This window comes from Notamacropus eugenii, chromosome 1 (assembly GCF_028372415.1).
Source record: "Notamacropus eugenii isolate mMacEug1 chromosome 1, mMacEug1.pri_v2, whole genome shotgun sequence".
Classification (NCBI taxonomy): Eukaryota; Metazoa; Chordata; class Mammalia; order Diprotodontia; family Macropodidae; genus Notamacropus; species Notamacropus eugenii.
The window spans coordinates 558,788,965-558,814,044 of NC_092872.1; the positions used below are offsets into that span (position 1 = coordinate 558,788,965).

The following is a 25,080-nucleotide window of genomic DNA, read 5'->3' on the forward strand; positions in this document are numbered from 1 at the left end:
CATAAAGTTTGGTCATGTAGCTCTGTTGCTAGACAGGTTTTGAATGAAGGTAGAGTTGCATCTACCTGAACTAAGTGCTGCATTTCTGTTGGATTTCTTTTCTATGCAATTGCTAAGTAAACCACCTTTTGGAGGACTCCTGCTAAATGGCCTAAGAGTGTAATTCATTAGAATACTAGACCTAAAGTACCAGGGGAGCAGGCCTAACTCAGTCCCAGTTCATGACAGAGTAGCTTGCCAAATGTCATATACTCAAATCATGAATGAAAATAGAATACTCAGTCTCTCAGATATAATCTCAAAAGACTATACTGTCACAATAAGAATGTGCAATTTAAAAAAATTCTTGCCTTCCAATTTTACATTTGTTGACTAAATAAATGTAAGCATGAACAGAACTTTCCGTTTCTTATGTAACTTTGGATAGATATGATTTAGTAAATGACTTTAGGAGGAAAAATCTACCATAAACAAGTGCTCTCTATAGACAGGGGTTTCCACAAAGGAGCATGTGTCACAAGGCAAATCACACTGTGAACCTTTTTCCCCCCTCTTCCCCTAATATTTCTGAATTAGGTGAAATGTAGTTTAAAAGACTATTAATGGGAAAACTGCTGGGGTTAGAGAAGACACAAAAGAGCCTTGGTGGGCAAGTCTATATAGACTAACGTAGACTTATATATGGCTAAAGTTTTAATGCTTTTTTCTCTTAAGCTGAAGCTAGCTCAGTAATAGCCACTCTTTCACCTACTATTCACTTCTGATAATTGATACGGGGTACAAATGATTCTGTCTGAAAGAACATAGAAAGCACTGGCAAGGATTATGAAATCTCAAGAAAGAAACTGAAGACCTTAGAAGCACAGATAGTCTTTTATCACAGTTATTGACCAATTAAATAAAAAAAGACTTTAAACTGAAAAGAAGAGAATAGAGGAAAATGCCTAGATCTACTCACCAAGCTATATACAATGATAGAAGTGACTACTATAAAAAAAACAACAGTAGTGATGATCAGAAATTCACAGAAGACAAAAGCCAAGAAAAGTGCCAGCATTAAAATCCAAGGCCTTAGATATCTACATACCAGTGTAAAAAGGACAGACAATAATCTGGTGGAAACTGACAACATTCAGAGCTCTCTAAAAGTATAATACGTTGCTTTGGGAGCTAGAGTAGATGCTTCCTAATTTGAAGTTTTCAGGCAAAAGTTGAATGACCATTTGTTGGACATGTGGAAGAGGCAGGATTTTTGTTCAGATATGGTTTCTGCAGATAGCCAAAAGTTATTTACCAGCTATGGGAAAGATTTGGGACTAATATGGCATATGGTGCTATGTAGAGTCAAATCATCTTAGACAATCACAGAATGAGATTGTGAAGGGACCTTGGTGGCTATTCAGTCCAATTTACAAACCAAAAACAAAACAAAACAACACCATATTACACCCAACAAGAGATCACTCAGCCTTTTCTTGAAGACCTGCAACCAGCACCTCTTGAGGGAGCTGTTCTACTTAAATAGCTCTGTCAGCTGATCAGTGTCTTTAAACTGTGCTGCCCAAAACTGAACACAATACTCCATGAGGTCTAATGAGAGCAGATTATAGTGAGACTATCACCTTTCTGTTCCTGAAAGCTATGACCCTCATGGAAGTCCAAGATGGCATTAGTTTTTTTTTTTTTTTTGGCAGACTCATCATGCTGCTTTTAGTCAAGTCCACTAAAAATTCAAGCTCTTTTTCTGAATATCTATGGGTTTTAACCATACCTGTCTCATTTGTACTCAGGTATGAGTCTTTATATTTATCCTTACTGAATTTCATTTTATTAGATTTAGCCCAATGCCATAAGCTGTAAAATGATTTTAGGATCCAGGCTATGTTAGGATATATATATATATAAGATACATACACACACACACGTGCATATACATATAAATACATACATATATATACACATTCATTATATATATATGATACAATACGTTAGCAGTCTCTCCTAGCTTTGTATCATCTGTAAATCTGATGAGCATGTGAACCTTCTTCCGATGCCTTTCTATAAATCACTGATCAAAATGTTAAACATTACAGGGTCACGAGGAGATCCTTGGAGTCTAATTGGACCACCTGCTAAGTTGTCAATAAAGAGTTAATACCTGGAAGTACTGGCATTAATTAGCCATCCAACTGGTTCTGAATCCATCTGAGTGCATGATGGTCTAGTCTACAACCTTCCATATTCTCCTTAAGAATAGCCTGAAAAACTTATAAAAAGCTTTGCTAAATCAAGGTAAGTAGCGTCTATGGCATTACCCTCATCTGAAAGATTCACAATTCTGTCAATAAAGAAAAGAGATTAGTCTGGCATAACCTATTCCTAATGAAGCCATGTAGGGTCTTTAGACGCTCATCAACCTTCTTTTTAATAATACATTCTAGAATTTTCTAAGAAAATAAAGTCATTATCACTGGCCTATATTTATAGATTCTGTTCCCTTATCTTTTTTGAAAATCAATATTAACACAGGCCCTTCTCCAATCTTGTAGCATCTCTACCAGTTTCCATGATCTTCCAAATATTCCTGTAATTATTCACAAACACATCTGTTGGTTCTTTCAGGATCTGAGGTTAGAGCTCATCTGGTTCAGGGAACTGGAATTCATCAAGGTCACCTAGGAGCTCTCTTATTACCTCCTCACTTACCTTGATTATCCAACCCCCATCAGTTATTTTTCTCCTCCCATTTTTAGACCAAAAGCTAGGAAATAATAGGTAGCTGTTCTACTTAAATAGCTCTGTCAGAGATGTATGTTCAGAGGGGGGCAACGAGTATGGCAAAGGGCCTTGACTCCATGTCATATGAGGATTGTTTAAAGGAACAGGGCACATTTAGCACAGGAAAGAGAAAGCTTGGGGGCTATGCTAACCTATCCTAAAGTATTTTAAGAGCCATTTGGAAGATGCAATAAATTTATCCTCAAGAGGTGGTGATTGCAGGTCTTCAAGAAAAGGCTGAGTGATCTCTTGCTGGGTATAATATAATGTTGTTTGTCCCCCAAGGGCAGAACCAAAAACAGTGAGTAGAAATTTTAAGAGGCAAATTTATTCTAAAGCCTAGAATGCTTACTCCATCCTGACTACTGACCTCCCTAGCTTCCTCTAAGTATCAAATAAAATCCCATCTTCCACAGGAACCTTCCCTAACCACTCTTAGTTTCAGTGCTTTCCCTCTTTTAATTAATTCCTATTCATCTGATACACACACACACACACACACACACACACACACACACACACACACACACACACACACACACACACACACACATATATACGTACGTATATGTATATGTGACTATAGTAGATGTTCTGATACCGCCACCACTTGGATTTATTTTAAATCTACTTATTCAGAATAGATGGACAATGAAGTGTTCTGGCAAACAGAACATTTGGATTAACTAAGAGGTACTGTGGAAAAAATAGTAATTTTTAAAGAACTGGTATGCAGTTAGAACTATGTTGTACATCAATTTTTTTGATGATTCAGAAGACACTTCAGAATACTGTATTTATGTACATATGTGATCGTCCATGTACATATAAACAGAGGCTCAAGTAGCTACACAATGGATATGCAAGAAAAATGTCGTTTCCACATATGACATAACCTTCCCAGTCATTGTACAGTGGTATGTAATGTTGTTGTTCAGTTGTTTAGTCTTGTCATATGTTCATGACCCTGTGGACCCTGCTGTCTATGGGGTTTTCTTGGCAAGGATACTGCAGTGGTTTATCATTTCTTTCTCTCCACTGGCTTAAAGCAAACAGAGATTAAGTGATTTGACCAGGATCACACAGGAAGTATCTGAGGCCAAATTTGAACTCAGGTCTTCCTGACTCCAGGCTCTGCATTCTATCCACTGAGGCACCTAGCTGTAATGCTGGGCATTTAAGATCTCTGGTTCTCCATTTACTCATTTGTAAAACAGGTGAATGGACTAGCTTATATTTAAGGTCCTGACTCTTTCAGTTTTAAATTTTAGGGTCCTACTTCTCATCCACCAAAATGCAAACCTTATCTGAGGGGGAAATTTTAGGACTCAATTCCTGCCTAGCATTACCCAGAGTCAGCAAACCTTATTTTTCAAGTCGGAAGGTAACAGCAAATTCTTTTTAACTTCACAATTAAGAGTGCCATCTTATCTTTAAACAGGAAATAATCACAAGTAGAGGGCAGGTGGACATCTTGGTTATGGTGAATCACAGCAATTAAAAAAGCGATTTCCAATTCTAGGAAATAAAAATTACTGTGGTGAGAGATTTACCTTACTACAGATGGTTTTCATGTTGTGAAGTCTATCAAGTGACTCTTGAGGATTTCCTAGGTACTGCTGAAGCTCTGCATGCAAAATCCTCATTGAGAAAGGCACCATCGAGCCTAGAAATAAAAATGAAAAGCTATTCAATTCTTTGTTACTACATAAAATCTCTGAAAAAATTTCATGACATTTGTGTGTTTATATGTATGCATGTATGCATGTGTACATGTGTGTGTATGTGTGTATATATATACACATATGGACAGATGGATGGATAGATAAATAGCTGAAAGGGGATGACAAAGTATTTTATTTTCACCACTTTACTTCTTGGATGAAGTAACTAATAGTACTAACTGCAGAAAAATGTGTTCCATTTCAGTGTGTTATTTAGTCATTCAGTTGTGTCCAACTCTGACCTTGTGGACCTTATAATGGGGTTTTCATGGAAAAGATACTGGAGTGATTTGCTATTTCCTTCTCCAGTGGATTAAGGCAAACATAAGCCAAGTGACTTGCCCAAGGTCACACAGCTAGTGTCTCAGATTGAATTTGAACTCAGGTCATCCTGACTCCAGTCCCAGTGCTCTATCCACTGAGCCACCATTTCAATTTTTCAATAAGCAATGATCAAAGCATACTTAAGGGGTAGCTTGGTGGTGCAGTGGATAGAGCACTGGGCCTGAAAGTCAAGAAATATCTGACTTCAAATCTAGTCTCAAACTAGTTGTGTGATCCTGGGAAAATCACTTATCCTTTGTTTACCTCAGTTTCCTCATCTGGAAAGTGAGGATAATAACAGCACCGAACTCCCAGGTTTGCTGTGAGGTATCTGTAAAAGCCCTTATCACATACAAGGTGCTATATATATGCTTATTCCCTTAATTCTCCTTTTCTTCTACAGCGCTGTTCTGAAATGTTAGAAATCGGAGAATACCACCAAAGCAATCTAGAGTACTTCTTTGGCATACAAAGTTTAATAACTCTACCTCACCAAGAGTAAGCAACTGTGTTCTGCTTCATTTCTTACACCTATTTAACTAGACAAGATTCTCAAATGCAAATTTGCTGTAATTATAAACCTTGGACAATTCTCAATAATAAAACATTATTTCCTTATATTGAAGAGACTTGACCCATAGGTCACGAAGCTACAGGCTGGGTAGGTAGGTTTTATATATATATATATATATATACACACACACACAGATTGAATAGCATGATTTTGAAAGGCCTTCCACCATAAAGTATCTCCTCCAGATAGGATTCCCAAGGTACCCTGAAAAATTCAAGTAACTTATACTAATTAAAATGAAAATATTAGAAGAACATATTAAGCCATTATTAATAACATTATAAAATAATAATAAAAACACTCAATTCAAATATTGGTTCTCAGGGTCCAGCAAGGCCTTAGGAAATGGAATGCCATATTAAGTTTTGATGAGGGGGAGAAATTCATAGTTATGTTCCATATGAGGGATGTGTTGCTACAGGAGCCCTAGACACCAAGGACACAGTGCAAGGAAATGAGCATGAATACCTGTGGAAGAAGTCTGGGGCATGAAAGCTCTGAAAACAAGTGTTCCCGGTAATCAATATCCACACTGTTCCCCACTTCCCTGTCAACACTTACCTAAACTACTATTCAGGGCCTGTGGGTAATATTTAAGGACAGAGTGCTTATAATGATTACCATGGTCCTCCCTTTTATTCCCCACTAGGAAGAGAGAGTGGTGTTGAAAACTATACATACACAGGTGTACTGGATTGATCACATGTTTCTTTTTCCCCATCTGAGATTTGGATTCTTCCTGTATTGCTCTATAAGGATAGGAATGTTTGGCAGTTTCCAGAGAAGCCAGGGTGGCTTAATAGCATGCAAGCTAACAGTGATTAATTCCAGGTATTTAGACGACTAGACTGTCATAGCCACTGTCCAAATTGAAAAGAGAACTGCTAAGGGGCCTTCCAGATAGTGGCTGGTAATTGTTACTGGTGTGACACCAAGACACTACCTGGTAGTGACAGAAACCATTCTGAGGCCAGTGCTGTAGCTCATATTGATCCTGAAACTGGACACACAAATGGTAGATGGGAACAAAATGGGATTAAAGATTGGTTAATGCAATAACTCTTGTTAGGTCCATTAAAATGTCATCTCCTTGAAGAGACCATATATTTGTCTTTCTTTGTATCCCAAGTACTTAGTACAATGATTGGAAAATAGTAAATGCTTAATAAAAGCATGCTGACTGACTGGCAAGGTCTGGTAACATGGCAGGGAAAATGATCTATCTCCTTGACTATTTTCCATTTCTCCCGTACATGCAGAGAAGATCCCGGGCAGATTCCAGAAATACAATCCATAACCATGACCTGGGTGACAGAGGGAAGGAATGGACTATGACACACAAATCTTTCTAGAATTGTCCCTTTAATGGCCCCAATGGAAACATTGGGAGAAGGTGTTTGGGAGACAGTTGTATACAGCACCCCATGAGGTGAGTGTTTAATGGTTTTCACTGCAGTTTTGCTATCATTAAAAAATCATATATAGCTGTAGGAAGGTGATAGCTCATGTAACATAAGAAGAGAGGTCAGTACAATTACGGGAGAAAATCAAGGAAAGGGCGGGTGGGTGAGAAGGGGGGAGATACTGAAAGGAGAACGAACAGTTTAGAACAAATTGTCCCAAATTGTGAACTCCCTGAAAAACAGAAGAGAGTGAGCAAAGCTCAATGAATCCATAAGACAAGAGTCAAAAAAAACTGGGCAAATAGAAGAAATTGTAAATTATCTGCTGTGAAAACCAACTAATGTAGCAAAAATTTGAAAAGAAATAATTTAGCAATTATTGTACTCCCTGAAATCCATGCCCAAGCAAAATATCTGGAGACCATATTTCAAGAAACTGTAAAATGAAAACTGCCAAGAATTATTAAAATGAGAAAGCAAAGGGAAAACAGAAAGACCCCACTTATCACCTTCTAAAAGAAAGACCAAAATGAAAATTCTCAGAAATATGAGAGCCATAATATGGAACTTCCAGGTCAAAGAATAAGGACTCAAAATAGTAAGAGAGGAAAAAGTTTAAGTACTAAAGAATTACAGTTAAGATAATTACAGTTAAGATTTGGCAGCAAATATTACAAAAAAGAAGAAATGTCTAAATGCAATATTCCAAGAGACTAAAGATGAAAGCTTACAACCAACAATAACTTAATTCTGCGGATACTAGTATAACCCAAAAGAGAGGGCAATGAATCTTTAATAGAATACAGGACCTTTAAGCATTAATGATTAAAAAAAAAGATCAGAGCTGAGTGAAAATTTTGAAATGCAAACATAAGAATCACGAGAAACCTACACTGGTAAATGTACATATGAACAATTCAAAGGGACTAGATGATGAAGTGCTTTCGTTATAATAGGAAGAGAAGAAACAAGTGATCCTTCATAATCTTAATGTTTTCAAGGGCCACAAAGAGAGATAAATAAGACAAAAATAGTTTCTGGTTATACTTTTATTCAATTTTGTTATTTTTAAGAGAGGAAAGAAAAAGGAGCAGGGGGAGGAAATTTAACTCTTTCACAAATGGGATATGTTAAAAGAAGTTTGAAATGAAAACAGAGAAAAATGTATAGGGGGAATAATCTTATGATTACACTACAAAATGGGTAAAGGAGTTTTGAATACAAGCACATATATACCCAAAGTCTGGTACAGATATACATGAAACTCAAAAGGCATATATAGATGGGCATAGAGAAAGAAGAATAGCGATATAAGAACAAAATTAGATTCAGGGAAAGAACAGTCAAAAGCAAAGTTTGCAGAGAGTTTATCATAAAGAATAATTAAAAAGAGAAAAAGAAAGTATAAGACCCAGAGATCTGTATCTGGGCTTTGGAAAGAGAAGGATACTAGAATAGAAAGAGGCTACTTCAATTATAGATAACTAGTGTTAATTCGATGCCTTGCCCCCTCCCCCCAACCCTTTCTACTTTGTTTTTAAAAAAAAAAAGGTGAGAAGAGGAAAAATTTCAAGACATTCTGATAATCATCATTAATGGGATAAATGCACCCATATTATGAAGCAAAGAAGAATGGATTAGAAAGCAAAATCTAACATTATATTGTTTCCAAGAAACACATTTGAAAACTAAATAGTCACAGTCAAAATGAAGGACCAGAGTAGAATTAATTATATTTGTTATTATGTTTCAGGAAAATTAAAAATCATGATCTCACATAAGGTAAAAAGACAGGCAGAGAAAATATATCATTCTTAAAGGCAAAGATGATGAAATTATATCAATACTTAACATGTAACATGAATGGCATAGTATCAAAGTACTTGAAGAAGATAAATTATAAAGAGCAACTGAGAGTCAAACTATAATAGTTGGGTACTCTATTGTGCTTTTTAGATGATTAGATCAATCTAACAAGAATTTTTCAAGAAAGAAATTAGAGATGAATAGAATTCTATGAAAGTTGGACATGAGAGATCTCTGGTCATTGTTAAATGGAATTAGAAAGAAATACACTTATTTCTAAGCTGTGTATAACATCTTTATAAAAACTGACCATATGCTAGCAGAAAAACCTAGGGTTTAAGAACAAATGCAGAAAAGAAATATTAAATATATTATTTGCTGATCATGATATAATAAAATTATCATGAATAAAAATTATGTGAAGAAAGTATTCAAATGCAAATGAAAACTAAATAATTTAATACTAAAAATTGGATTAAAAACATTATAAAAATAAAAGATTTAATTAGAGAAGATGACAATAATGGACAAAACAATAAAACTTTAGGGATGCATCCAAAGCAGTATTCAGGGGAAATATTTTTATTTCTATATACTTTCATTAGCAAGAGAAAGAATAAATTAACTGTTTGCATCTAAAAGTTATAAAAGCAACACAGGATCATAAAACCAGAATTATAAAACCTCAGAGGAGGCAGAGCCAAGATGGCGGAGTGAGAGCAATGACTCACCTAAGCTCCTGCACAAACTCCTTTGGATACCTCTGAAAGGAGAATCTGACTAAATTTTGGAGGTGCAGAATCCACTGGGAGACAGACCGTGATGGATTCAGAGCCCAGGTTAGACTGGAAGGTCCACGGGAAGGATCTGTTCCGCGGGGGTGAGCCCCCAGTGCACAGCGCAGCATGGTCAGCGCAGTGGAGAGGAAGGGATCCGAGAAGCCTGAGAGCGGTGGGCGGAATCAGCGGAGTGGGAGACAAGCCAAACTGAGCTGGTGAGAGCCGCTGAGCGCGAGATATCAGCGCAGCAGCTCCTGACACCTTCAGCCTGAAGATTAAACTTCGGTAAGTCACCTACTTGAACTTCCAGGAGCCAGGATGGCGGAGTGATCAGTAAATGCTCTCTCCTTCCCCTCTGATGACTGTGAAAGAACCATAAAATATTTCCCCAGAAAAATCCTGGATCAGCGGGAACAGCAGAAGGGGGCAAATAGTCTCATAACACCTGAGGCTAGGAAAATAGCTAAGGGGGATTCCTCCTACTGTGGCAGAGGCGAACCAGAAGGACAGAGGACCCAGGGCAGAGAAAACTCGCACTAAGACCCAGGCAAGCCTCAGTGCCAGGAGAGGAGCCCCAGGAGGGGTGGGAACACACATTAGCATCTAGGCACTCCTCAGCCCTTCAGGGGAAAAGGGAAGACAATAGGGAAGCTGGGATCACCATCCCCTGAGCTTGCCTTTGCCTCAGTTCAGCTGAGGAGATCTCCTGTGACCAGACCACTTCTCCCACACACTTAACAAGCTAACCCCAGGGTTGATCTGGGAAACAAAACACAAAAACCTGCTTTTAGCTTTTTCACACATCAGCTCAACACAAAGTTCTGTAGCTTCTGACTGAAACAACCAGAAGCTGCAACACTCAGTCAACATCATGAACAGAAAAAGGCAGACGAAGGGTGAAAAAACCATAGAATCTTTCTATGGGGATAAGGACCAAAACACAAACACCACAGAGGTCAGAGCTGAGACTGTACTTCCATTTGAAACTTCAGAAGGGACTATGAACTTCTCACAAGCACAAGCAGGTCTCCTGGAACAGCTGAAGAAGGAAATAGAAGAAAAACTGGCCAATGATTTTAAAATCATAAAAAAAGAATTCACTGATGAGAACATCACTTTGAAAAGGAAAATTGAACAAATGGAAAAGGAAGTTCAAAAATTAACTGGAGAAAATAATTCCCTAAAAGGAAGAGTTGATCAAACAGAAAAGGAAACCCAAAACCTAACTGGGAAAATTGGTCAAATGGAAAAGAAAACACAAAACCTAACTGGGAAAATTGGTCAAATGGAAAAGGAAGTACAAAAATTAACTGGAGAAAATAGCTCCTTAAAGGGAAAAATTGGTCAGATGGAAAAGGAGATGCAAAAGTTAACTGAAGAAAACAATATGATAAAGATTAGAATTGGGCAAGTAGAAACTAATGACTCAATGAGGCAGCAAGAATCAGTCAAACAAAATCTAAAGAATGAAAAGATAGAAGAAAATGTAAAATATTTAATTGGAAAAACAACTGACCTGGAAAATAGATCCAGGAGAGAAAATTTAAGAATTATTGGCCTGCCAGAAACCCATGATAAAGAAAAGAGCCTGGACAATATCTTCCAGGAAATCATCAAGGAAAACTGTCCAGAAGTGCTAGACTCAGAGGGCAAAATAGTCATCGAAAGAATCCACCGTTCCCCTCCCGAAAGGGATCCCAAACTCAAAACCCCAAGAAATAGCGTTGCCAAATCCCAGAGCTATCAAGTGAAGGAGAAAATAATACAGGCAGCCAGAAAGAAACAATTCAAATATCAAGGACATACAGTCAGGATCACACAGGACCTTGCAGCTTCTACATTAAAAGATCGAAAGAATTGGAACCCAATATTCCGTAAGGCAAAGGAGTTGGGACTTCAACCAAGGATCAACTACCCAGCAAAGTTCAGCATAACATTTCAGGCAAGGAGAAAGTCATTCAACGAAATAAGGGATTTCCAGAGCTTCCTGACCAAAACGCCAGAACTCAATAGATAATTTGATCTTCAAATGCAGGTCTCAAGAGAATCATAAAAAGGTAAACAGGGGGGAAAAAACAAAAACAAAAACTTGTTACTCAATTAGGGCAACCTGTGTACCTCCCTATAAGGGAAGATGATACCTGTTAATCTTGAGAATTGTGCAGCTATTATGATAAAAGGGACATACTAGAGGGAAGGGGTATAAAGTAAATGATGTCATGTCAAAAATATGATTTAAGTATGAGAAGGGATTGTAATAGGAGGTGTGAAAAGGAGGAAGCAGAAAATGGCAAATTACATCACAGGAAGAAGTACAAAATTATAGTAGAGAGAAGGAGGGGAGGGAGATGAGCATTGTTTGGGAGGTACTCTCATCTGATTTGTTTAAAGGAGGGAACAATAAACTTAAGTAGATAATCCTAACTAGCTCTATAGGTAGTAGGAGGGGAAGGGGGAAGAAAGGGGAGGGAGGCTAAAAGGGAGGGAAGAAGCAATAAGAGTAAAGGGGACTAAAAGGGAGGGGAGCTATAAGAAGGAGGGGAAGGCTGCAGGAGGAAGGGGTGAAAAATGAATACTATTGAGGAGGGGAAGGGAGATGGGAGAGCTAAAAGCACAAATGGTGGGAAAGAGGATGGAAGGAAATACAGAGATTGTAATCATAAGTGTGAATGTGAATGGAATGAATTCTCCCATAAAACGGAGACGGATAGCAGAATGGATTAAAAGCCATAATCCAACAATATGCTATTTACAAGAAACACATTTGAAACGGGGGGATACACATAGGATAAAGGTCAAAGGATGGAGCAGAATATATTGTGCTTCAGCTCATGTAAGAAAGGCAGGAGTAACAATCCTAATCTCAGACAAAGCAAAAGCAGAAATAGATCTAATCAAAAGGGATAAGGATGGAAACTATATTCTGCTAAAAGGCACCACAGACAATGAAGCAATATCATTACTAAACATGTATGCTCCAAGTGGTATAGCATCCAGATTCTTAGAGGAGAGGTTGGGGGAGTTGAAGGAAGAAACTGACAGCAAAACTGTACTAGTGGGGGACCTCAACCTCCCCCTCTCTGAACTCGATAAATCTAACCTCAAAATAAACAAGAAAGAGGTTAAGGAGGTAAATAAAACTCTGGATAAGGTAGATGTGAGAGATCTTTGGAGAAAACTGAATGGGAATAGAAAGGAATATACCTTTTTCTCAGTGGTACATGGAACATTTACAAAAATTGACCATGTACTAGGACATAAAAATCTCACAATCCAGTGCAGAAAGGTAGAGATAATCAATGCATCCTTCTCAGATCATAATGCAATAAAAATTACATGTAATAAAAGGCCATGGAAAGATAAACCAAAAATCAATTGGAAACTAAATAATCTAATCCTAAAGAAGGAATGGGTTAAAGAAGAAATCATAGAAACAATCAACAATTTCATTCAAGAGAATGACAATAATGAGACAACATACCAAATCTTATGGGATACTGCAAAAGCAGTTCTTAGGGGAAGTTATATATCTTTGAATGCCTACATAAATAAAATAGAGAAAGAGGAGATCAATGACTTGGGCTTGCAGTTGAAAAAGCTGAAAAAAGAACAAATTGAAAATTCCCAAGTAAATACCAAATTAGAAATACTGAAAACCAAAGGAGAGAGTAATAAAACTGAAATTAAGAAAACTATTGAATTAATAAATAAAACCAATAGTTGGTTTTATGAAAAAACTAATAAAATTGATAAACCTTTGGTCAATTTGATTAAAAAAAAGAAAGAAGAAAATCAAATTACTAATATTAAAAATGAAAGAGATGAACTCACCTCCAATGAGGAGGAAATTAAAATAATAATTAGAAACTACTTTGCCCAACTTTATGCCCACAAATTCGATAATCTAAATGAGATGGATGAATATTTTAAAAAATACAAATTGCCCAGATTAACAGAAGAGGAAGTTGAATACTTAAACAACCCCATCTCAGAAAAAGAAATTGAAGAAGCCATCAATGAACTCCCTAGGAAAAAATCTCCAGGGCCAGATGGATTTACAAGTGAATTCTATGAAACATTTAAAGAACAGTTAATTCCAATACTATATAGACTATTTTTGAAAATTGGGGAAGAAGGAGTCCTCCCAAATTCTTTCTATGATACAAATATGGTTTTGATACCCAAACCAGGAAGAGACAAAACAGAGAAAGAAAATTATAGACCAATTTCCCTAATGAATATAGATGCAAAAATTTTAAATAAGATTTTAGCAAAACGAATACAGCATCTTATCATGAGATTAATACATTATGATCAGGTAGGATTCATATCAGGAATGCAGGGCTGGTTCAATATTAGGAAAACTATTAGCATTATTGATCACATCAACAACAAAGCTAACAAAAACCCCATGATTATCTCAATAGATGCAGAAAAAGCTTTTGACAAAATACAACACCCATTCCTACTAAAAACACTGGAGAACGTAGGAATACAGGGAACTTTCCATAAAATAATAAGCAGTATCTATCTAAAACCTTCAGCAAGCATTATATGCAATGGGGATAAGCTAGATGCATTCCCAATAAGATCAGGGGTGAAACAAGGATGTCCATTATCACTGCTATTATTCAATATGGTACTAGAAATGTTAGCTGTAGCAATTAGACAAGACAAAGATATTGAAGGAATAAGAACAGCCAAAGAAGCAACTAAGTTATCACTCTTTGCAGATGATATGATGACTTACTTAGAGAATTCCAGAGATTCAAGTAAAACCTCAGAGTTGGCAAGGATATTAGAGTTTCTAGCCCAACCCTTAGGTGAACAATAACCCCCTCTATTATATATGAAGAACAAGTTATTGACATAGCATCATTTCACATTACAAAAAACAAAACTCAAAACATCCAAACCCCAAATAATCTTCGTTTTAAAAAGTGGACTAATAAATTAGTCAAAAGATCACAAAGTACTAATGGTCAGAGAAAAAAGACAAAAAGTCTCTACTCAAGAATCAACATTGAATGTAAAACCTTAATTTTGTTATACCCTCTTCTTTTCATGTGCAAAATATACTTCTCTTCTTGATATTCTCTCATCTCTAGGTTTTCAAGACATAGCTCACTCTTGTTTCTCCTCCAAACTGTCTGACCACTCCTTCTTAGTCTCCTTTGGAGGTTTTACACCAGGTTATGTTTGCCAACCGTAGGTATCTCCCAAGTCTGTCCAGAGCCCTTTTTTCTTTTCTATTCTGTCTCATTCAGATCTCATCTGTTTTCAAGGATTCAATTATCATCTTTATGCAGATGATTCTCAGATCAATCTATCAAACCATAACATGTCTCTTGATCCCCAGTCACTTGTCTTCAATGGTCTATTAGACAACTTGTATTGGAGGTCCAACAGACATCTAAAACTCAACATGTTCAAAACTGAATGTATTCACTTTCCTACTGATAAGGATACATCTTCCCAATGACCCAGACTTGTATCTTCAACTCTTCATATCCAATCTGTTGCCAAGTTCTGTTGATCCTATCTTCAGAACATCTGTCACATATGGTGCCTTATCTCTTCTGACACAGATGTTACTTTGGTGAAAGCCCTCATGTGGATTATTGTAACATCCTTCTGGTTGGTCTCCCTGCCTCAAATTTCCTCACTTCAGTCTATCCTTCATTCAGTTGCCAAAGCAATTTTTCTGAAGTGTGGGTCTGTCCATGTAACCCTCCTAATCAATTAACTCCAGAAGTTCCTTACTATCTATGGATCAAATATAAAATCCTGTTTGCTTTTAAAGTCTTTTGTAAGGTGGTCCTATCCTACTTTTCCAAGTTTTTTTATACTTTACTCCCCTCTATACACTTTATGATTCAGTGACAATGACCTCCTAATTGTTTCTTGCATGTGACACTCCATCTCTAGACTTGGTGCCTTTTGATTCACTGTTCCCTCCATGCCTACAATTCTCTCCTTTTTCATCTCTACCTCCTAGTTTTTCTCCAAGATTCAGCTCAAATCCCACCTTCTGAAAGATGGTTTTCTTGGTGCCTCTCAATGTTTGTACTTTCTCTTAGTTATTACCTCTAAAATATATATCTATACCCATATATATATAGATCTATATCTATTTATCTATCTATCCATCCATCCATCCATCTATCTTTTGTATGCATGTAATTGTGTGCATATAGCCTCCCCTACTAGAATGTGATCTTCTTGATGGCTGGGACAGCTTTGCTTTTCTTTGCACGCCCAGCACTTAGCATAGTGTCTACTATATAATAAGAACTTAATAAATGTTTGCTGACTAGACTTGTTGATCAAAACAGCATAACCCTACTCATTTCATAGAAATGTTGTATTTTTAAATGAATTAAGGAATGTTTAGAATCCTTTGCAGAAGAAACATTATTTAAATCCAAAATATTACCACTATCATTAATGCCAAAAGATATACCAAAAACAAAACATGAAAATAATGTTGAAGTAATTCATTCTCTCTATTTATATAACCTCAGAGGAATTTATTTAGGAGAACAGCAAGAAATCAAGCATATTCTTATATCCTCTATACCTTCTCTTGTCAAAGGAATAATGTGAAGTGTGCTTTCCTTCACAAGGAGAGGAAGAGGACTAACTGTCTTTGAAATCCTATGACACAAGGATGTTGAGAAAGACCCTAAATTAGAACAGAGGCAATACTAAGTTACTAAAATAATTCACTTATGGAGAATGGTGAACTTTAAAAAAAAAAAATTCAAATGACTCTTAAGAGGTGATAAAGGTGTATCACAGTATTTCCACGATTTTGGGCTTTATGGAGTTTTAAAATTTAGGTAAGTTACATCAAATTGAGCACAAAGGATGAAAAAGCTAAAGATCAAAATGTAATATGGTTCTAGTGACTTGTCAATAAAGTTTCTGCTTAAATGAAGGTAAAATGCCAATAAGTTGCTTTTCTGATTGATCAAACGAATAAATCACAGAAAGTGCTGATTCTAAACATTTATCAAACTTAATAGTGAAAGAAGAATTTTAATCTGAGCAACCCAACTCTGATTTGATACATCTGATTACACTATGGGGTATGGTGGTGTCCTTTAGATTTTCTTTTACAATGTCAATGGAAGACATCAATATGTACAAATGTACATATTGTACAAACTGTAAGAAGTTAATATGGGAGGGGCGGAACCAAGATGGCAGAGTATAAAAACACACATACTGCTAGCTCTTCCCCCATAGTCCATAAAATACCTGTAAAGAAAGACTCAACAAATTCTAGAGCAGCAGAAGCCACAGAACAACAGATGGAGGAGATTTCCAGCCCAGGGTAACCTGAAAGGCTGATGGGAAACATTTGTTGCACTGGATGCAGAGCAGAGCCCAGCCCAGCCTTGGCCACACAGTGCGGCTCTGGGAGGATATGAGCAGGCCTGGGGATGGAATCCCCAGTCATAGTAGCAGCGGTTTGCAGATCCCTCAACCCACAGGCGCAAAAGGTCAGTGAGAGGGTTCTGTCAGCTGGCCAAGAAGGGAGAAGGGCCTTCCCATACCTCTGGCCAGAGGCCGCATAGGATGGGCAACAGCAGCCCCTACAGCAGCCTGCATCCATTGTTGGATCGTAAAAGCCCTAGGGGCAATGAGAAGCTGATTCTTACCTCAGCCCTGTGTAGCAGCCCTGCCCCCACCTGACACTCCTGAGGGATTTGAGCAGCTGATCTTTATCTCATACTGAATGGTGGCCCTGCCCCTGCAGCTTACGTGAATCTCAGCCCCCATTGCTGGCTTGGCAGAACTGGAGGTGAGGTGGTTGTGAAGACGAAACTCTATTACTTAGATTCTGGGCACAAAAATTTCTGCTTCCTCCCAGAACAGCGTACATGCTTGATTGTACCACCCTGGAGGAACTGAGATCTTATAGACCTTCAGAGTATACCCTACTCTTGACAAAGGACCCAAAAGTCAAGTAACTGGTTGGGAAAATGCCAAAAAAGGGGGAAAAAAAATAAGACTATAGAAGGTTACTTTCTTGGTGAACAAATATCTTCTCCCATTCTTTCAGATGAGGAAGAACAATGCTTACCATCAGGGAAAGACATAAAAGTCAAGGCTTCTGTATTCCAAATATCCAAAATAAATATTCAGCAGTCTCAGGCCATGGAAGAGCTAAAAAAGGATTTTGAAAATCAAGTAAAAGAGGTGGAGGAAAAACTGGGAAGAGAAATGAGAGAGATGCAAAAAAATCATGAAAAGCAGGTCAACAACTTGCTAAAGGAGACCCAAAAAAATGCTGAAGAAAATAACACCTTGAAAAATAGGCTAACTCAACTGGCAAAAGAGGGTCAAAAAGCCAATGAGGAGAAGAATGCTTTCAAAAGCAGAATTAGCCAAATGGAAAAGGAGATTCAAAAGCTCACTGAAGAAAATACTTCTTTAAAAATTAGAATGGAACAGATGGAAGCTAATGACTTTATGAGAAACCAAGAAATCACAAAACAAAACCAAAAGAATGACAAAATGGAAGATAATGTGAAATATCTCATTGGAAAAACAACTGACCTGGAAAATAGATCCGGGAGAGACAATTTAAAAATTATGGGACTACCTGAAAGCCATGATCAAAAGAAGAGCACAGATACCCTCTTTCATGAAATTATCAAGGAAAACTGCCCTGACATTCTAGAACCAGGGGGCAAAATAAATATTGAAAGAATCTACCAATCACCTCCTGTAACAGACCCAAAAAAAGAAACTCCTAGGAACATTGTGGCCAAATTCCAGAGTTCCCAGGTCAAGGAGAAAATACTGCAAGCAGCTAGAAAGAAACAATTTGAGTATTGTGGAAATACAATCAGGATAACACAAGATCTAGCAGCTTCTACATTAAGGGATCAAAGGGCTTGAAATCATATTCCAGAAGTCAAAGGAACTAGGACTAAAACCAAGAATCACCTACCCAGCAAAACTGAGTATAATACTTCAGGGGAAAAAATGGTCTTTCAATGAAATAGAGGACTTTCAAGCATTCTTGATGAAAAGACCAGAGCTGGAAAGAAAATTTGACCTTCAAACACAAGAATCAAGAGAAGCATGAAAAGGTAAACAGGAAAGAGGTCATAAGGGACTTACTAAAGTTGAACTGTTTACATTCCTACATGGAAAGACAATATTTGTAACTCTTGAAACTTTTTTCACTATCTGGGTAGTTGGTGGGATTGCACACACACACACACACACACAGAGTACAGGATGAGTTGAATAGGATGGAATCATATCTAAAAAAATGAAATTAAGGAGTGAGAGAGGAATATATTGGGAGGAGAAAGGGAGAAATGGAATAGGGCAAATTATCTCTCATAAAAGAGGCAAGTAAAAGACTTTTCAGTGGAGGGAAAAAGGGGGGAGGTGAGAGAAAAAAACATGAAGCTTACTCTCATCACATTCGACTCAAGGAAGGAATAAAATGCACACTCATTTTGGTATGAAAACCTATCTTACAATACAGGAAAGTGGGGGAGAAGGGGAGAAGCAGGGTGGGGGGGGATGATGGAAGGGAGGGCAATGAGAGGAGGGAGCAATTAGAAGTCAACCCTCTTGGGGAAGGATAAGGGCAAAAGAAAGAAGAAATTGGGAGCAGGAAAGGATGGAGGGAAATATAGTTAGTCTTACACGTCATGACTATTATGGAAGTCATTTGCAAGACTACACAGATATGGCCTATATTGAATTGCTGGCCTTCCCAATGGGGATGGGTGGGGAGGGGGGAAGAAGAGAAGTTGGAACTCAAAGTTTTAGGAACAACTGTTGAGTACTGTTCTTGCATCCAACTAGGAAATAAGAAATACAGGTAATGGGGTATAGAAATTTATCTTGCCCTACAGGACAAAAGAGAAGATGGAGATAAGGGAAGGGAGGCATGTTAGAAGAGAGGGCAGACTGGTGACAGGGGCAATTAAAATGCTTGGCATTTTGGGGTGGGGGAAGGGGAGAAATGGGAAGAAAATTTGAAACTCAAAATTTTATGGAAATGAATGTTGAAAACTTAAATAAATTAAAAAAAAAGAAGTTAATATGAAAAAGTATGTTCTTTCCCCAATTTGCCTTCCTGGTGCTGGTTTAATAGCAAGTATACTATAAATATACTCTGATACTTCTTTACCCAAACATTTCTGCTAACTTGAATCTTGCCTTAATCACCAATAGGTCCAGTGTTAACTAGATGTAGATAGAAATGTAAATTAAGTAACAGAGTCAAACCTCTGCCTAAATTTTCCTATCTGAGGCTCAGAGAAAATATTATTATTGTACTCCTAACTTTCTGTCCAAAGTAAACTCCCTAAAGTATCAGTTAATGGGGTATTATATTGCCCTAGGCTTACAATAAGCTAATTATTTTAACAAGGTGCTATAGCAGAAGCAGCAAGAGAGGTCTAACAGTAGTTATGTCTTATTATTTTCAGTAAATAGTATTGTTTAAGAATCTCGAATTGCTTTGAACAAATCTTCAGAGTAGGTCCTGTTTGGCAATCGTTATAGCTGATAAAAGGAGAGGACATGTAATATAACAGAAAGAACTAAGGACTTGGGAGTAAAATTCCAGTTCAGTTAAGTTATATCATGTGACTTTGTAGAAGTCATTTTCCTCTCTGTAAGAATTATCTTCTTCATCTATAAAATGAAAGGGTTGCATTAGATGACCCCTTATATTGTTTCCAGTGCTAAATTCAATGAGTTAAGAAACTTTAGCTCCTTTAGGGAAGACATAAAGCTGCAAGAGAAAACAAGCAACTTCTCTTGAAAATTTTTGGGTGGTATAAGAAAAAAGTTGTGATACAATTCACAATAACATTAATTTACTAATTATGAGTAGCATTTGACTTATATACTGTCCCCCTTTTCATAAGACTAATATGAAAATGAATGAAATAAGTAAAGCTGCCATTAAAAAGTCAGATTCTAATATGCTGACATTTATTGTAACAAAAACATTTAAGTAATTATGATATGCAATCAAATCAAGCAACTAGCATTTATTAAGTGTCTACTATGTACAGGCAGGGTGGAGGATGTGTTCAGGGAAGACTAGTACCTCTGGTGTGAGGGTTACCAAGCCCTTTTCAGGGCTGTTTTCCACCTTTGGTCCACTTGATCCACCTAACTCTCACCTGTGGCTCCAAGAAGATGTATAGTATGCACAATGGCTGCATCCCAGTAAACGATTTTGGAAGACAGACTAAACCAGGATGAGGGTAATGAAGAGTTCTCAAACCCACTGATGAGTTGAAGAGATGTCTACCCCAAGCATATGAAGATTTCCCCTGGTGGAATGAGTGGATAAGAACAATTTGCTCCAATGGCCATAAAGGCAGCTGAAGCAGATGCTGTGGAGCGCTAAGAGCTTGGTCAGACATTAAAGACACAAAGATCATCCACTGCATCTTGAGCCATCACCAGTTGTCTTCACTCTGTCTTGCCACTGGGCTGTGATGACTCTGGAAGAGAGTGAGCCTGACAACTTTGTGGAACTCTGCCTCACTTAAATCCAAATTACTCATGAATCAAAAGATATCACCAGTAACATTTTACCAATCTCAAATTCTGGTGGTGACAAGTAATGAAGCAACAGGTGCGGATTCAATGGCTGCTATGGTCACAACCCTGCAACACAGTAGGCCCGGGCCACAGGGTTGTCTTCTTGCTGGAAGCAACAGTGGGATTCAGCAGAGCATTCTTTTTAGGGTCGCACTGTTCACCTAGTATGAGTGAGGGGCTAGAAAAGGCACCTTAAAATTTGTCTGCATATTCAACCCTGGACTGATTGCCGTAGCACCTTAACCCTGTGATAACCCACCCTGTGGTTGAAACAAAAAAATGTACAAAAACGTCTATAAAGATGATTCCAGTCACCATCAGTATGTGGAATGTGCGCACACTTATAGACAAAAGAGAACTCAACAGGTATTGCATCCAAATAGAAGCTCTGAGAGAAACAAGGTTGGCAAATGGTCATTTTACTGAAGTTAGAGCTGGATACAAGTTCTTCCGGAGTAGCTGCAGTGAAGGGGAAGTGCCGTGAAGCTTGGTGTTGGTTTTGCAATTGAAATTAATCTAGTCAACAAGCTTGTATGCCTACCAAAAAGAGTGAATGACAGGACCATTGCAATGCAATTGCCACTGGCAAGAAAACGTCATGGTATGCCATGCCATCAGTGCCTATGCTCCCATCATGACGAACCCTGATGAGGTCAAAGAAAAATTTTATGAAGACCTGGAAACCCTTACTATCAATGTGCCAAAAGAGGACAAGCTTATAATTCTGGGTGACTTTAACGCTAGAGTAGGCTCAGAGTACCAGACATGGCAGGGAGTCCTTGTAAACAATGGAATTGGAAATAGCAACAGCAATGGTCACTTACTACTGAAGACTTGTGCATTTCATGACCTTCTCATCACCAATACTGTCTTCACACTTACCTAAATGCAAAAAACTTCATGGATAAATGCTTTCAGCAAAAATTGGCATTTAATAGACTACGTGATTGTAAGAAGAGACAAGATGTGAGAGTAATGAAGGCAATATGTAGCACAGAGTGCTGGACTGATCATAGACTCATTCTTTTCAAGCTAAATATTTGCATTCAAAATCATGGCAAGTCCAAAGGAAAATGATTACCAGAAGACTTAATGATCCTGCTCTGAGCAGGAACAGTTTGTTGCTAACTTAGAGGGAAAGTTGAACTAACACACTGTTGGCAACAGTGGGGTAGAAAAGAAGTGGGAAGCTTTTAGAGATTTGGTGTACAGCACTGCATTTGCTAATATGGATCAGAACACATGTAAACACCAAGACTGGTTTAATGAAAATGAAAGGGAAATTCAGAAGCTGCTAAATGAAAAATGAGAACTCCACAGGGTTTACCGGTAGGATAGTCCATCTATCTCTAAGAAAGCAGCATTTTATTCCATCAAAAGTAAAGTACAAGCGAAACTTAGAGATACAGGATTCTTGGATCACTAAGAAGGCAGGTAAAATTCAGTTTTATGCTGACAGTAACAATCCAAAGTGCTTTTTATAATGCTCTGAAGGCTACTTATAGGCCAAAGACCTAAGGTGTATCTGAACTACTCAGTGCTGATGGATTCACACTGATTAGTGATAAGGATATAATGCTAGAGAGATGGGCTAAACACTTCCATAGTGTTCTCAACAGACCATCATCAATCAATGCTGAAGGCACTGACCATTTACTTCAGGTTGAAGTCAATTCCTTCCTAGCTGAAGTTCCAAGCAAAGAGGTTTTGAATGTTCCTCTCCTGGGGCAAAGTACCTTATGCTGATTCTATTCCACCTGAGATTTACAAGATGGGAGGGCCACTGTTCATACAAAAGCCGACTGAAATTTTTCAGGTTATATGGCAAGAAGGGGGTATCCTCCAGGAGTTCAAGGATGCCTCCACTGTCCATCTCTATAAAGGTAAAGGAAACAGATTGTACTGTGACAGTCACAGGGTAGGTTTCTGTCTTAGTTTCTGTCTAGCAAGATTCTTTTTTTATTATTATTATTATTATTTTTAATGGTTTACAATCGCTGCCATAAAATTAAGATTTTATCCCCCCCACACCTACCCCTCACTACCCCCCTCCCCCCCCATGACCGCATACAGTTCTGTATAGGTTCTACATATACTTTCCTATTGAGTACATTTTCACTATAGTCATGTTATGTAGTCGAACTAAAATAAATGGAAGAAATCATATAACAAATCAAAACATGATACACAAAAACATGCATACACACAAACATGATCTGCTACATTCTGCAAATGACTTCCATATTTCTTTCTCTGAGTGTGGAAGGCATTTTGCCTTAGAAATCCACCACTGGGATTTTTTTTTTTTAATAAGTTCTTGCATTATTACAAAAATTCCAAGTCTACCAGAAAAAACTCTCGCACACTGTGGTCGTTGCTGTGCACAAAGTTCTCCTGGTTCTGCTCCTTTCACTCAGCATCAGATCATATAAGTTCCTCCGGGCCTCTCTTAAGTCTTCTTGTTCATCATTTCTTATGGCACAATAGTATTCCTTTACATTCATATACCATAATTTTCTAGCAAGATTCTTGCCAGAGTCTTCCTTAATAGACTGATTCTTCACCTGGAAGATGGTCATCAACCTGAGAGTAAGTGTGGCTTCAGAAAGGGCTAAGGAACAGTCAATATGGTGTTTGCTGCCCAACAACTCCAAGAGAAATGCCAAAAGCAGAACAAAGGTCTGTACACAATGTTTGTAGATCTGACCAAGGTCTTTGATACTGTCATTTGTGAGGTTTGTGGAAAATTATGTCAAAATTTGGTTGCCTGGAGAAGTTCATCAGTATTGTACATCAATAAAGCTTTTTAGCATGATGCTTCCATGTTGTCAAATGCCTTCAACAAGGATGAACATGGCATCAAGGTAAGCTACCACAATGATGGTAAATTCTTCAACTTGAAAAGCCACAAGCTAAGACCAAAGGGTAAGGAGTGTTAGCGCATGATTTTTTTTGTTCACAGATGAATTTGCACTCAATGCAGTCTCAAAAACTGAGATGCAACAAAGTATGGATCAATTCTCTGCTGCTTGTGTTAATTTGGACTAACAATTAACACCAAGAAAACACAGGTGTTCCATCAGCTGGCACCAAACCATCCATACATGGAAAAATTGGTTACAGCAAATGGAGAAGTTTTGAATGCTGTAGATAACTTCACTTACCTTGGCGGTATACTTTCTAGGGATGTACACATTGATAATGAGGCTGACACATGTATTGCCAGAGCTAACTCAGTGTTTGGGAGGCTTTGAAGAAAAGTATGGGAGAGAAGAGGTATTAGACTGGCTATCAAACTGAAGGTCTACAGAGCTGTGGTGCCCATTTCATTGTTTTATGCCTATGAAATCTAGACAGTATACTAATGCCATTCCAGGAAACACAATCACTTCCATTTTAATTGTCTTAGGAAGATTCTGAAGATCACCTGGCAGGATAAGATACCAGACACTGAGGTCCTTTCTCGAATTAAACTGCCAAGAATTCAAGTTCCACTGCACAGAATGCAACTACAATGGGCTGGCCACATTGTTTGATTGCCAAATGCATGTTTACCAAAAAGACTTTTATACTCATGGCAAGAGCTCACATGATTGTTGTTGTGTTTGTCCTTTGTTCTCAAAGAGGACCATGACATCAAGATGATGACGTAAGTTGTAGCTGACTTTGATTTCAGTGAGAGAGGGCTGTGCAAGGTCACCAACCTTACTTTCTTCTCCTGAGCTATCTGGGTCCAGGGACCTGATATTCATCAGGACAACTGGAGATGGCCCAGGATGCAATGTGAGATGCTGGCCCTTTCAGGCTAAGGTCTTATCACATTCTCACTTTGAGTGAGATACACCCATTCAATGAATAGGCTTCTTTAAGTAGTTACTCAAGGGATGGCCCCTTTAATAAAAAAAAAAAAATCAAACTAGGAGGGGAAGACCCTCAGGGTTACTGGGTAAAGGAGAAACAATTACTATTTAGTAATTACATTCACTCACATTTTTTTGTGCGTCTAGAGGAGGGCAAGCAAGACAGAGAAGGAACTCAAAAGTTTGGCATAAGAAGAATGAATGAAGGAACTGGGAATGTTTAGCATGGAG

At 37.8% G+C, this 25,080-nt stretch overlaps 1 protein-coding gene across 3 annotated transcripts in view; it reads right to left on the reverse strand.

Annotated features, from left to right (window-relative positions):
* The window catches only part of TRAPPC12 (trafficking protein particle complex subunit 12), a 168,833-nt gene that overhangs the window by 59,573 nt on the left and 84,180 nt on the right, over nucleotides 1-25,080 (reverse strand). For all 3 annotated transcript variants that reach the window (XM_072634316.1, XM_072634315.1, XM_072634317.1), the window contains exon 6: nucleotides 4,332-4,444. In XM_072634316.1, coding sequence (XP_072490417.1) covers nucleotides 4,332-4,444 — 113 coding nt within the window. The remainder of the gene's footprint in view (nucleotides 1-4,331; nucleotides 4,445-25,080) is intronic.